This window comes from Ovis aries, chromosome 12 (assembly GCF_016772045.2).
Source record: "Ovis aries strain OAR_USU_Benz2616 breed Rambouillet chromosome 12, ARS-UI_Ramb_v3.0, whole genome shotgun sequence".
Taxonomy (NCBI): Eukaryota; Metazoa; Chordata; class Mammalia; order Artiodactyla; family Bovidae; genus Ovis; species Ovis aries.
The window spans coordinates 31,066,753-31,082,689 of NC_056065.1; the positions used below are offsets into that span (position 1 = coordinate 31,066,753).

The window sequence follows — 15,937 nt, forward strand, 5'->3', positions numbered from 1 at the left end:
TGAGGAAAGTCTTCCAGGAGTTATGTATGGATGTGTGAGTTGGACCATAAAGAATGCCGAGTGCTGAAGAATTGATGTTTTCAAACTATGGTGCTGGAGAAGACTCTTGAGAGTCCCTTGGACTGCAAGGAGATCAAACCTGTCAATCCTAAAGGATATCAACCCTGAATATTCATTAAAGGACTGACGCTGAAGCTGAAGATCCAATACTTTGGCCACCTGATGCAAAGAGCCCACTTACTGGAAAAGAACCTGATGCTGAGAAAGATTGAGGGCAGGAGGAGAAGAGGGTGACAGGGGCTGAGATGGTTGGATGGCATCATCAACTCAAGAGTTTAAGCAAACTCTTGGAGGTAGTGAAGGACAGGAAAGCCTGGCGTGCTGCAGTCCATGCGGTCACAAAGAGTCAGACAAGACCAAGTGACTGAACAACAGCAACAACAAATAAGGAAAATCTTAGTCCACATAGTTGAGCAGCCACTCGCCTCAGCAAGACCTGCAGCTTCCAAAACAAGCGCTGTTGAGTCAGCAGTGAGAGACTGGCAAGGTGGCATGGTCCAGCCTACTTGTGATGACAGCAAAAGAAAGGAAACAACCACCCCTTTCTTCAGCTAAATGTTTTTATAAGTCCCAGGTTATTTACCCATTGAAGAGTAAACTATATGTCGCTTCACCCAGACGTTCATCTCAGAAGAGAGAGTTAAGAGATGACATCCAAAAACAAAGTTATCCTAAACACAGCTGAGCCAGGTCTTGAGACGGTGTCCCTACATCTTATTAGGTACCTCATTTCTAAGTAACTGTAACAATTCAAAATTGCATTTCTTGGCTAGAATGGCACACAGCAAATGCTCCCCAGAAATCCCATCAGTGGTCTGGTTCAAAAGAAGAACTTGTGATTTCTCTAAAGGGGAGGAACAATGAAAGTGTTGCAGGGAAATGACCTAGCATCTTTATGTCTTATTTCTGTACGGTCTCTTGGTCTCTCCTGCTTCTGCCTTCCATCTTTTGTGCTTTGGGGTCCCTTCTTTAATTGGTTACAGCTCTGTCAATCAATACAAGGCTGAGTTGGTTTTTTTTTTTTTCCCCTCCTGCCAAAATCAAACCACATCTCCAATAGATGGAATGTCTTAATTTACCACTTAGTATATGTAGCCAAAGGAAAATTTTACAGTACTTCCCAATGAATTTCATTTTGTCTCCTCTCCCTGTCACCTTCTTGTTTTAATTATCCAACTGAGCCCCCATTCTCTTCCTTGCCTTTGACACAGAACCCCACAGTTGAAACCTGAGTGGATATGGCCCAGGTGCCTACCTTGCCCAGGCCTGGGGTGTCCTTCACCTTGCTGACAGCTCTCAGCAGGCAGGGCGGGGCCGGGGGTGGGGACGTCTGGAGAATCCCGCTGAAGCTGGTGGCAAAGAGAGGTGGCTCGGCAACGGAAGAAGTGGAAGGCCGATGTTTCTTCTTCTTAGATGAGAGATTTAATTTCTGGGCAGCTCTGGAGGGAAAAAGAAAAAAGACCATAAAGGAAAAGGTATGGCACAATCAGATATGCTAGGGTCACTTTTTGTCCTTTCCCTTAAAGAAGCCCCTAGTTCTTACTGCAGTAAACAGTTCTCTCTCTTCCTCCAAGGGCCAGGTGGCAGCCCCTAACTGTGACCAAGTGAATCCAGTGCTGTGCACACCATGCTAAACCGCTTCAGTCATGTCCGACTCGGTGCGACCCTATGGACTGCAGCCTGCCAGGGCCCTCTGTCCATGGAATTCTCCAGGCAACAATATTGGAATGGGCTGCCATTTCCTCCTCCAGGGGGAAATCTTCCTGACCCAAGGATCAAACCCACGTCTCTTATGTTTCCTGCACTGAAAGGCAGGTTCTTTACCACTAGCGCCATGAGTGAACCCAGGGAGCTGCCCGATCCTTCACATGGCAGAACAATGTCATGACCTCACATGGTTCCGCAGCCTCCGTCCACAAAGAACTGCTTATTATCCAAGAACACTCAGCTTAAGCATGAATAAAGCTGGCCATCTTTGGGGATAAACAGTACCAATTTGGTTAATCATTTCATAACTTCTGGTATAAACTCAAGTGTGAGAGACCTTACGAATTTCTTAGAAACTCTAACACGTTGTAAAATCCAGACTGGCCTGAGGAAGAACCATGTGGTCACCGTTCAAGGTATGCTGTGGATGTGATTGTGGAAGAAAAACACAGACCCCAGTGCAGTAGGGAAATATAAAGCAAGCTGTTAAAGAAACATAACACCTAATCAGAATAAACTGCAGCCAAGGTGTCGGGTCCTGAGACAAGGGGCAACTCGTGAGGAAAGCAAGCTTTTTGCAGGGTGCTCTTTCGCTACAAAATGCAATTCACGGGCAAGAGCAAGGGGTGACGGAGTCAGAACTCACAAAGGTGGCAGAGGACACAAACGAAAAGGTGGGCGGGAGGGCGCTGCGGTCGTTGACAACATTTGTTGTTCTCATCACATCTTCCCTCCTTAGAATGTCCTATAACACCTGAAATAGGACAGTCGTATCATAGAGGAGAGTGGGGAGTAAGGCAAAGGCACAGACTATAACATACTCACTTCTGGATTCATTCTTGGTGTTTTCACCCTATATTCTTGTTCTAAGAATTCCAGTTTCCTTACCAAAGGTGAAGAAATGTTTTAGCTGCTGCTTAAATCAAATGCTATTTTGTTTTGATGTATTCTACACATCAAAACCTTATAATCCATCCCGTGTTTTTACCAACTGCATAACAGGTCACAAGCAAAGTAGCTCAAAAAGATTAAATCAGCATTGCTTCTACCCCTCCCCACTTCCCACCACCTTCCCTCTTCATGTATGAATCTTAAAGCTGTGGACTGGTTAATTTTAATTTTGTATCAGTAACTGTCATGCTTTTGACACATCCCCTTGAGCTACAAAATGGCCACTACACAAATACAGCAAATAGAATTACCACTTCAAAGCTTAATTCTTTTTCTTAGCTGTGAAATTGAACATCTCTTTTCACAAGAGTGATTTTCAGAGGAATGGTGCATGAGGAATGGCAGATTTTGATGGAATGATGCCCTAACAGGCCCAATGCCAGACTTAGGGGCCTCTATAGTGAATCTATGTAAGATGATGGAAAATGAAGGGCACTAGAAGGAGATTTCCTCAGTACTTTCTTCCCCCAATCAGAAAAAAAAACCCACCTAGGACTAATTTTTTCTCATGCTTTCATTGCCACTGTTTCTGATACTGCCCCTCTAAAATTAAAGGTGAAGTGGGATTGTTCGGTGACCGGTCTGCTGTATCTCTTGGTAGTTTTCGTTACTCTGTGAGATTTTCTCCTTGAACAAACAGTGACTCATCCAGAGGTGTATGTGTGGACATCACATTCTACTGATAGCAACCTCTTACTGCTTTCAAGTCAGGGTGTCCCCAGACATAGGAGCGTTAGGAAGAAGGGCGAAGATGATGGTCTGCTAGGAACTGAATGGATCACGTGCTTATCCATTCACATTAGAATTCTTTCAGATGGTGGTAAAAGGACCAAGGAGTTGCTGTGCTTCACACTTCCCCACCAGTTGGGGGTTCCCAGTCCAAAAGTGGAGACAGAGAGGAGAAGGCAGTGACACTTTGAAAGGCAGCTCGGAAGAGACGCTGGTTTTTTCTCATTTCTCTTATCTGTACTACCCATGCCCATTTACACACAGACCCTGCAGAGGAGGAAAGAGAGGGTCCTTGAAATTAAAGTGTATAAAGGGCATTCCCAAGGAGCCAAGGTTTCATTCCTCTGTCTCTCTCCTGATATTAATATAACATTTAATATTTGATATTACTGCTACTGCTAAGTCACTTCAGTCGTGTCTGACTCTGTGCGACCCCATAGACAGCAGCCCACCAAGCTCCCCTGCCCCTGGGATTCTCCAGGCAAGAACACTGGAGTAGGTTGCCATTTCCTTCTCCAGTGCATGAAAGTGAAAAGTGAAAGTGAAGTCGCTCAGTCGCATCCAACTCTTAGCGACCCCATGGACTGCAGCCCACCAGGCTCCTCCATCCATGGGATTTTCCAGGCAAGAGTACTGGAGTGGGGTGCCATTGCCTTCTCCTTGATATTAATATAATATCAAAATTTTGCTCTATTACCAGATCAATCCCAACAGCATACAAATATATGTTATTTCTCCTGTCTTCAGAAAGAAAACACAGGTCTTTCTCTTCATTCTTCTTACCCAGCCAGCTACTGTTCTGTTTTCTTGCTCATCTTTGCAGCCAAATTCATGGAAACTGTTGCCTACACTTGTTTTCTCCAGTTCACCTCCTCCCATTGCCTATAAACTCATCCCAACCAGGCATCCAGCCCATATCTAATCTGACACAGCTCTTGTCAAGGCCACAGATGACCTCATGATTGCTAAATGTCATGGTCCTCAGCCCATTTTACTTGACCTATCAGAGGTCCTTCTGATACCCTACTCAGGCCAATATTTTGAATCTCAGCAAACTTTGTGAAGAAGATACTAATAGTATTCCCATCTAACAGACAAAATAAACGAGTCTTAAAGAGTTAAATCCAAAGTCCTTTGAGTATCTGACTTTATTTGAACATCTAGCTTCTTCAGCTACTAGGTAGATGATAGGTAAGTTACTTAAATTCTGAAAATGTTTATATAAAGGGTCCAGCATAGCACCTGAGCATATAGTTTGTACTTAGTAATATTATCATCATCATTATCATTATTACACATATTATTATCGAGCCTCAGTTCTGCATAGTGAGACAGAACAAAAAAATTATCTACCTTTATAGACATTTGTGAAATTTAAATAAGAGCACAGGTAAAGGGTTTAGTATACAGGAGGTACTTAATAGATGGTACTTTGAAGGAATATAATAATAAACAGTGGAACTGAGACTGAATCTAGGTCTCTGTTCCCCATATTGCATCAGATCATCTCTGAACAGGTAGAAACACAGGCAGGTGAAATGTAAGGGCATTTGTGGGGTATAAGTAAAGGGGGCATCTTTCAAAAAATCAGAGTAACCCATTAGTGATGGGTCTGCTTCTTGAAATAGCTTTTATCATCGAAAGTGTCCAAGTAGTGGCTAGAAAGCCATTTACAGGGAATACCAGGAAGATGAAAGCAGGCACTGGGAACATGGTATGATTTCCAAAATTTCTTCCAATGCAAAAACACTGAAATGATCCCTGAAATCTCTATTCCATTCAGGGATGCTTCTGTTGGCTTCAATGCAGAAAAACAGTAATGCAGGAAATTATTTGAGAATACATAAAAACTACTTTTTTCCTAAAACATATACATATATGAAACTTCAAGGGGGAAACTTTACTCACATCACAGTTACACACACACACAAAAAAAATACAAACCCTAAAACATATATATGAAATAAAGAGTATTCTAGAGCTTAGAAATCACAGTTTAGAGCCATATATTACATAAGAACATTTTATTTTCATTTGACATCATCCTAACCAGCTATTTGATCTCTATTTTATATGTTTCAATTTCTTGGAAGCCAGCAGCTTCTGCTCTTTTTACAGAGCACTTCAATGACACACAGATGGGTCAAGTTTGAGGGACAGAAATCATTCATATATACTTGTATTATTCAGTGACATAAAGGAGCAGAAGTCACGAAAGAATTGAAAAGGTAAAGACATTTTGGCTAGCAATTATTTTGTGTAATTAATGCCTCACAAGTTCTTTTTTTTTTTTTTTTTTTGTAGGGAGAGGAACAGATGAGTATGTTATTTGATAAGAGTTTAAACAACAAAAAGTTAACCTAAAAACTGTGAGAAGTAATATTTACTTGACTCATTCTTGGCATGGACTGTATCACATATTTCCTACAGCTATTCAGCCCTGCACACATCTGTAACTATCTCTGGGCTTCACTTAATTCTCTGAATCTTATTTCAATTTTTTAAAAAAAGGTAGCCTCTCTAGGAGGATGAAATTAATATTCACTGAACAGCTATAAAGAAAGTGACGCCACACTAAGCAATATCAGTCTGTGAGGAGAGAAGCCATCATGTGAACTTGGCAAGAATTTAAACCTAGCGAGCTCAGTTCTTCCCTCTGGGCTCTACCCTTTCTCTCCATCCTTACCCGTCTCACACAGGAGACAATTACCCTAACACATCACTGTGATGCCATCTGAATTCAGGAATCAGTTTAGAATTGAGATGACCTTCAAAGGGGATGGTTCCTTGTTCCCCCTGGCCAGATCTACCCAGATCAAAAAGAAAGAGGTAAATAATTATCTAGTGAATTTAATTGGTTTAGGTGGGGGAGAGCTTTGGATTCTCAGTTATACAGATCAGAGGGGGGAACTTATGGGGTATCTTTTTCTTTTTTTGCATTTGTGCGATAGATAATTTGACCTTGGATTTTCAGAATTACGGAGTGTTTAAACGGCAAGCCCTTCATTCTAAATGCATCCCATGAGAATTTAGTTGGGGTCTACCCTGCTTAGTGTCTAGAGTTTACTAAAATATTGCCCTAACAATATTGTAAGAATTGTTAGCTTCATGAAGAGTAGAACTCTCCTTAGAGAATATCAAGCAGGAATATCAGGTAGTACAGTTGTTTTCTTAAGGATTCTTCATCCTTTAAAAAATTCTAGTACCATGTTTGCTAACAACACTCAGAGCATTTCATCCTGTCTGAAGGGGGTGTTCAACTGTGAGATGATCATATAGGTGGGTGAAAGCTTCATGAAAATTAAGAGGTCATTCAAATTGGGTTCAAATAAATTGAATCCAAGAAATTGACTGGTGAGACATCATCTGAAAAACTGCTCAAGAGGAGGGCAAGGTGAGGCCCTTAGAACTGCCCCATCTGTTGCCCAGAGAGGGTCCTGACCCAGGAGGGAGATGAGAGTGGTAAAATCGCCAGCGTCAGCAGGTTAAAAGACAATCCGCATGGCAATTTAATGTGAAATGGCCAGGGTTGTCATAGGCTCCGATGGCTTATGTGCCATTATAAAATATTTCAATGCTCTGAGGATTAAGACTGTCTGGTAAATGAGCAATGACGTGACAGATCACAGCAGCTCCCAGGAAATCCATGGGGTCAGTGACACAGGGGAAGAAGAAAATAAAACAGATTATAAATAGGGAGGATGTGTGACAAGAACCAGTGGTCTGAGGCAAAGCCCTCTGGAAATAGTTAAGATATCCATCTAAGTGTTAAAAAAAAAAAATCAGTTAGGCTTCATTTTGAAATAATGCCTATTCAAAAGTATTCTGGCACTGCCATGAAGCACGTTACTCATTCTGGAAATTCTCCAAACAGGGAATAAAAAGCGTCCTCCTTCACCTTTCCATTTTCTAATTGGCTGTCACTGAGGTCATTTCCATGCCTCCGGAGACCAAAAAGCATATGGGTCTTGGGGTTTTTCAGATTTTTATGTAAATGATCCATTTCATTAGTGTAGGAAGATAATTCATGACATGACTTCAAATAAAATGTTTACTGCTAGGAGGCAAAACATGGCTGACGGTTAACCTCAAACAATATTGCATTAAGACATGGCAGCCAGACACTATTATAATTTGAAAATAGATTGATTTTTGCAACTTGCTGCACAGCATTAACCTAGAGTGAGAATCTCTATGAATTTACCCTTATTCTTCTCTTAAAACTTTACCCATTCAAGGCTTCTACAAGTTGCCCTTATCAACTCGTTGAGGCTTCAGCAATTGAGAGGCAATTGAGAGCCTATGTCTTATGTCTTAACACTTAATGAGATGCTCCTGCGCAGTGTGGTCTTTCCTTCTGGATGCTATTAGTGTTGACTCTATCACTGAATTATTAGTGATGTGATAATAGCAGAAATAAAGTATACAATAAATGTAATACACTTGAATCATCCCGAAACAATCTCCACGACCCCCAGTCCATGGAAAAATTGTCTGCCGCAAAACCGGTTCCTGATGCCAAAAGGGTTGGGGGCCACTGGTGTGTACCCACTCGGGGCTTCTTAATTGATTCAGCCTTTGGAGTTACAGGAACATATGCAAAGTCCCAAGACTATGTATCTGAAGTTCTAGAAATGCTCAGACCTTGGAATGTTTCACTCTTTCTAAAGCCTTTTTTACACACTCTCACATCCATCACACTCAGTCCTCTGAGACAAGCAGAGAAGGTGTTTGTACCACAAAGTACAGACGTAAAAAGCCAGGGAGGCACAGAAGTTACCTGATTTTATCTCTAGTCACAGGACTCGTGATTCTCATAACCGAGATGAGGATTTGCATTTTCTGCTTTAGACTTGGGGTCAGTCTACCACTTCATGCTGTTATGCAATGTGATAAATAGAAGCACTTATTTTATTTCATTTGGGCAATATAAAACCAAATGATAATCATGTGCCTAATAACGAAGACAGAAAAAAAGCAGTTACATAGTTTTGTATGTAACTCAAATCAAATCATATATAAGCATTTACCAATTACTGATCTAGTTGCTTAGCAACATACCTTCTCATCACAGGGGGGGAAAATGCCTCAGCTGAGTGAGTCAGGTCATGCCCAGAATTAGGATATGAAAGGCAAATTATATGAAAATGGTTTCTCGACTCCTGCAATCCCAACCCAGAGCGAGTCTTTGCATGACAGTAACACCACCACAACCACCACCACGCACCATTCTTCCGTGACATTCTCCACTGCCTCATACCTCTCCTACAGACACAAAAAGGACGCTGGAAGCTGCTTAGAATGCAGCTCAGCGCTCTGGAAACCGAATCAATCAATCAGTGACAACTATATACTAAAGAACTATGCTTCCCTGGTAGCTCAGTCAATAAAGAATCTGCCTGCAGGGCAGGAGACCTGAGTTCGATCCCTGGGTCAGGAAGATCCCCTGGAGAAGGCAACCCACTCCATTATCCTTGCCTGGAAAATCCCATGGACAGAGGAGCCTGGTGGGCTGCAGTCCACAGGGTCGCAAAGAGTCAGGCATGACTGAGTGACTAACACTTTCACTTTCAAAGAACTATGCAATTAATAGGCTATGCATGTCAGTCACCTCTGAGTCACCCCACAGGTGCTCTGTGTCCAAGAGTCTACTCCTAAGTTGCGGCTATGAGAGGAATCCACACCATCCAATATCATTGAGAACTTCCACTGGCTCCCTAGAAGCTCGGAGAAGGTAGAAGCTCTACCTGAACTGCACATCATTCACTCATGCCTAGAGGTGCAAAATGGGGAAAAAACAAAATTTAAAAACCATACTGTTAGTGAATACTGCTAATCCATCCGTGTCTGGATTTTTTATGGTCAAAGTGAGAATAATAGAGGTGAATGAAAATACAACTACAGGCAAAAACAACGGGATGAAGAGAAGCCCTTTCATAAACTAACTTTTCTTTTACAAAAGCTATTCAAAGTAAAAATCTTCTCCTTTGCTGAAAGCCAGGTACCTAAGAAAGTGTTTGCTGAGCCAAGATCCTTATGTGAAAATAGAAATGTTTTCATATGCTCAAATAAAGCAGGAGATGTTTAATAATAAAAGAATTAGCCATTGACACGGAAGGCTAAGGGCTTCCCTGGTGGCTCAGATGGTAAAATAATCCACCTACAACACAGAAGACTTGGGTTAGATCCCTGGGTTGGGAAGATCCTCAGGAGAAGGGAATGGCAACCCACTCCAGTATTTTTGCCTGGAGAATTCCATGAACAGAGGAGCCTGACTGGCTACAGTTGATGAGGTTGCAATGAGTCGGACATGGCTGAACAACTAAGCACGCACACATGGAAGGCTAAACAGGAGTACAAAGCATGAATCTGTTATTTCCTGGCTGAGGAAATGTGGACTGTAGGAACACAGACACACACTGTGTCAGTGGCAGAATTTACGTCCTGCTGAGGCCCTTTGCCTCCCTCTCTCTGCTGCTCCGTTTTCTCAGGGCTCAGGTAAGCTTCCTTGGTGTCTACAGGGATTTGGAGCATTTTAAGAAAGACTCTTCCACTCGTCTTGCTGGGAGTTAAGCCCTTTCAGCTCATTATACAGCAGCTGCTGCTTGCACTGTGTAGGCCCCCAAGCTCTGCTCACCTCAGGCGCCTGGCAGCGGGATACCAGACATGGCGGCCAATCTTGGCAGCTTCCTGAATATTTCATGTGACGGGGCTTTGAGGGAGCGCCTTCACTAATGGCCGAGACGCCATCTTTGGGAGGCTAGGTTCCAGGGCCCGAAAGAAGGCTGGGAACCTCTACTCTAATGAACTTGATCTCGTCTGGAACTTGACAGTTGGTGCCATACTCTTTTGGAAGCTTAGGGACATGTGGGCTTTCTTATTACACTTTTCTATTTCTGTGTGTCCAGCAAACCCAGTAGGTTAGACCAGAACACTGCTGAGACAACCAGCTCCAGGTCAAACCTAGAGGAAAACACATTAGAAAGAGGGAATTTCTGTGTCCGAGACTCAGTGACCTCAGAAGGATGCAACTCCGTTCAGGCCTTATCAATCTTTCATATTTTGAGAGGGCTCTCCACTCTTTCAAGGACACTGGAAGACTGAATAAACCAAAAATGGTTCTAGACTGGTGTGTAATATAAAGATCTACAGCAGTGGTCCCCAGCCTTTTTGACACCAGGGACCAGTTTCATGGAAGACAATTTTTCCACAGATCGGGGGGCTGGGGGATGGTTTCAGAATGATTCAAGTGCATTACACTTACTGTGCACTTCGTTTCTATTATTACTACATCAGCTCAACCTCAGATCGTCAGTCAGATCTTCAGGCGTTAGATCCTGGAGGTCTAAAGAACATACTGCCAATTTGTAAGCTGCCTTTGATGCCATGTGGAAGAGGAAATGGCCACCCATTTCAGTATACTTGCCTTGGGAATTTTCCACGGACAGAGGAGCCTGGCGGGCTATAGTCCATGGGGTTGCAAAGAGGCGGACACAACTTAGCAACATGTATGACATGTATGACGTACATATTTGTTTGTGACGCCACAGCTGTTAGCTTCTTTATTTCACTGCTTCACTCCACGCAGATGCACAAAGCTACACTTTCTTCTCGCCTGCTGACCTGACTCAGTAGACTCCAAGCAGCCAGGGCACATACCTAAGAACTTTACCAGGGATGGAAAAAGTCTAACGGGCACAGAAGTCTGGAGGTGTGCCTCCAGGATCCTCTGCTCCAAAGGTGTTCACTACAGATGTCCTGGACGAGGCCACGTGATGGGACAGCACAAGGCAAGCCCACTGCCCATCCAGGTGGGACACAGCCTTGCTCACTCTCTGACCGGTGACAGTGCCCACGTGCCTGGGTTTGAGGACACGGCCCCAGCTGCACTCCAAGTCTCCCTGCTCCTGCTCTACAGACTGTGCCGAGCCTAGGTCTTGGTCTTCCCAGACTCCTAACCTGGCTTCCTGATCTCTTGCATCTTGCCTTCTGCTTGCCGACTTGGCTTCAGCTTAGAAACCCTCTGCTTTGGCAGATCTGTAGGTCCCCGGCCTGATCTGCCCAACGAAGCCTCCACATTAGTACCTGGGAAACCAGCTAGTTTCTAACCTCCTCCAGAGTCAGGCCTTTGCAAACCGGGCTCAGCAAATGAAAGAACTGTAAACACTGAGGCCATCGGACCCTAGCCAGTACAACTGTAGTTGAAAAATCCATCCCAAACTAGGTATATATGATTGTAGTTAATTGCCAGTACTGCTATCTTTCACAAACATGAATAATTGAGAACTAGCTGGTCTTCCTGATTGGAACTGATAAACTCATGTATCTACAACTAGCTATTTTAGCTGCTTATAAATATAGACAGACAAAAAGACAATCATAGGCTAATTAAAGCCTATTCCTTAGGGATGCTTGTGTTCGATTTTTCTGCAGAGAAACAATTGTCCATAATATATGTATGGATATTGACTACATTGCAAGAAATAGCTAACTAAAATTAAGATTCCTTCAAGGAATAAGCATATTCCAGATAATTTGATTTCAAGAATCTAATGAATCTAATGTTCTTTTCATTATATCATGCAGCCTTTTAGATGCTAACTCCAGTAGTTTCTAGTTAAATCATTTATATATATGCTAATATAATGTTCAAAGGAAGAAACCACATGATCTACCATAAACAGAGAGCCCATTTAAAAGCCAAGGGTGACCACTAATTCCCTAGTTTCCTCTCATATTTATCTTCCTTAGCTGTTTGGTAGAAAATTATCTTAAAAAGCATAAGAAACTGAAAAGCAGTTGTTCATTTAATGTCTTTATTTTAAAAGGAACAGTGCTTTATCCTCACTTTCCCCATATTTTGATCATGTGAAATTAAAAACTGACATGAAATTACATACTTCAGATATAATTTGCTGCCTGAAGCAGCGAGCTGCTATCAAGGTGTGATAGCTAGAAATGGACAGCAATTGCAGAGAAAACAAAGCCTTTAATCTGTAACTCTTTGCTCAATACCTGTAGCTCTCTCACAGCAAAGATAATTAATTGTCAATGCTGGGTGACACACTCTGGTTTGGGGGCTTCTTGGTTAATTAAATGTGAATATATGTTAGTTTTGTTTGCTAATGGAAGTAATTTCTTTTTTCCTCTTTAATATCAATGTTTCTTTTTATTTAACAAATTATTTGGTATAGCTGAAATCTGAAGAAATCATTAAGTAAGTTATTTCAAAGAAAAACAATCTGCTAGGGGTCTCTGCATTAAGAAAGAGTAGGAACCAGACACAGCAGCGGTTCAGAGTGCCTGCCCTCCACCTCTGTTGCAAGGTCAGGCAACCCCAGATTCGGGGCAATCTTTTAGACTGCTGATACCTCAGCAGCCCCACTTGAGGGAGAGAGGTAGAAAGAAACTCACACCCCTTCCTCTCGTATTTATTCTACTGCCAGGTCACTTGGAAGGGAGTCTATGCAGATTGTTGAAAAACATGGCAAAATCACATTACAGATATACACTATCATGCGTAAAATAGGCAGTTAGTGGGAAGCTGCTACATAGCACAGGGAACTCAGCTTGGTACTCTGTGATGACCTGGAGGGGTGGGAGGAAGGTCCAAGAGGGAAGAGATACACGTATACACATGACTGATTCATGAAGTTGTACAGCAGAAACTGATAGGGCATTGTAAAGCGATTATACTCCAATTAAAAAATATATAGGTGAGCTCATCACAGGCATGCTCAAAGGCTCCAAAGCAGAGGAAAGGAGGCGCTTTTGTTTTCAATGAAGTTGACAATCCATCTCCATGGAGCAGACAGCATAGATGAGAGATTACTCCAGAGCAAATTAACTTGTGAAAGGAGGAAGCGTCTATGATAATCATGGCCACTTAGGACTGCAGGGGTTGGCAGAAAGGAAGGAAGTTCTCACACAAGATACAACATGGGTGAACCTTAAGGACATTATGCTTAGTCAAGTAAGTCAGGCACAAAAAGACAAATACTGTATGATTCTTCTTGAGTGTGGTACCTCGAGTAGTCAAAACCAGAGAGACAAAAAGCGACATTGCGGTTACCAGGGACTGAGGGAGGCAGGGGATAGGGAGCTACTGTTTCAAGGGGATGGAGTTTCAGTTTGCTAAGATGAAGAGGTCTGGGGATGGATGGTGGAGATGCCGCACAAAAACATGCTGCTGCTGCTGCTGCTAAGTCGCTTCAGTCGTGTCCGACTCTGTGCGACCCCATAGACGGCAGCCCACCGGGCTCCCCCATCCCTGGGATTCTCCAGGCAAGAACACTGGAGTGGGTTGCCATGTCCTTCTCCAATGCATGAAAGTGAAAAGTGAAAGTGAAGTCGCTCAGTCGTGTCCGACTCCTAGCAACCCCATGGACTGCAGCCCATCAGGCTCCTCCGTCCACAGGATTTGCCAGGCAAGAGTACTGGAGTGGGGTGCCATCGCCTTCTCCGACAACATGAGAAAAATAGGATGGGTAAGTGTTAGTTGCTCAGTCGTGTCTGACTCTTTGCAACCCCATGGACTCTAGCCCACAAGGTCCTCTGTCCATAGACTTCTCCAGGCAAGAACACTGGAGTGGGTTGCCATTCCCTTCTTCAAGGATGGGTAAAGTTACGTATATTTTACCACAATAAAATTTTAGTTTATGGTTTGTTTCCAGGTTTCAGCATCAGAAAACAACAACAAACTATGGGGGCAATTCTTTTGGTGACTGTGCGTCAAGACTGCTAACAAAGATCTGTGCTTTATTTTTTGTTGCATGTTCTTGCTTATTTGATGATTCTACATGAGCGAGGCAGTTACGCTAGGAAACAGCCTGGGCAGGAAACAGGAGGTAGGTCTGGGTGCCTGTCTCCACTGCCAGGACATAGATTTGACCACCAAGGATGGATGCTCTCAAACCCGTCCCTTTGCACACTGCATCTGGGGTTGTTGAAATCTGGACATGTACGTGTGTGCATGTTAGTGTGTGTGTGTGTGTGTGTGTGTGTGTGTGTGTGTGTGTGTGTGTGTGTGTGTGTGTAGCATGGGTATGGAGGGAGGAGGCAGGGAGAATAATAAAGAAATTAAATAATATAGAATAATAAAAAGATAATGCAGTGGATTCCTCCCAAGTAATTCACATCTCTCTCAGCTAAAGTCTTTACTGGGACTTCCCTGGTGGTCCAGTGGTTAAGAATCTGCCTGCCAGTGCAGCGAACACGAGTTTGATCCCTGGTCCAGCAAGATCCTACATGCCACAGGGCAACTGAGCCCAGGAGCCACAGTTACTGAAGCCTGCACGCCCTAGAGCCTGTGCTCCACAACAAGAGAAGCCACCACAATGAGAAGCCCGCACTGAAACTAGAGCATAGCCCCCACTCACTGTAACTAGAAAAAACCTGCATGCAGCAACAAAGACCCAGAGCGGCCCCCAAAATCAATTAATTAAAAAAGTAAAGTCTTTATTACAGTCTTGCTACTTTTTTGTCTTATAGTTAAAAAGTATCTTTGAGGACAATGATCAAACAATTAATAATTAAACCGGTATAAAGAAAAAACTATTTTGAAATAAATTACAGGCAATGGAGAAATTTGTCAAAATACAATGAGGATTTAGTTCAAATTTCCTGGTTAACTCCATAAAGAAACCTGAGCCATGTTAAACTGCATATTTTACTATTGTTTACTTTAGTGGACCTATTATTTTTAGGCAGGTGAATTCTAAAATGGGTAAATTAAATTTTACATGCTGTAGTTACTCTTAGGTATTAGAATCCGAAGTTCAATGATCACCATTTTTGCAGAATTTGGAACATGATTACCTTAAGCACCCATATAGGTTTCAAGTACTATCTCAACTTACTTACACATTAATTATAACTATAGTTTCCTGACATTCAATCCTTGGCTAAGAATAAAATTCCTAGTTCTGATATTATTATAAAGATAATAATTACATTGGGCTTCGCAGATGGCTCAGCAGTAAAGAATTTGCCTGTAATGCAGGATACCCAGGTTCGATCCCTGGGTCGGGAAGATCCCCTGGAAGACGAAATAGCAACACACTCCAGTATTCTTGCCTGGGAAATCCCATGGACAGAGGAGCCTGGGGGGCTATAGTCCATGGGGTAGCAGAGTCAGACGCGACTGAGCACAATATTTATATACTGATAGAGCACCTAGGGACGGGTGATGTGACCCTGTTCTCTAGTCCCAGATGCCATCCAGCTGTGTCTGTGAACAAAGTCACATGCCATTGGACAGAATGTAATGCATATTATATAACCAATCAATCACCTTCTCCTCCTGTGAATTCTTGCATTTACACAATACACTTCTATAAATTGCTTGTAATTTAAGTTTTTACAAATTGAATCTTATTTCACATTGATTTCCATTAAAATTTCAGAGCTACTTTATCTTTACAAATGATATTCAATTGAAAGTGGCTGGAAACTCTTTAAATTTCTATGCTTTCCCTCTACTCTGCCAAAC

At 42.6% G+C, this 15,937-nt stretch overlaps 1 protein-coding gene across 2 annotated transcripts in view; it reads right to left on the minus strand.

Annotated features, from left to right (window-relative positions):
- KIF26B (kinesin family member 26B) overlaps positions 1-15,937 on the minus strand; it is a 517,705-nt gene that overhangs the window by 154,620 nt on the left and 347,148 nt on the right. For both annotated transcript variants that reach the window (XM_027976327.2, XM_060396383.1), the window contains one exon: positions 1,316-1,499. In XM_027976327.2, the coding sequence (XP_027832128.1) occupies positions 1,316-1,499 (184 nt within the window). The remainder of the gene's footprint in view (positions 1-1,315; positions 1,500-15,937) is intronic.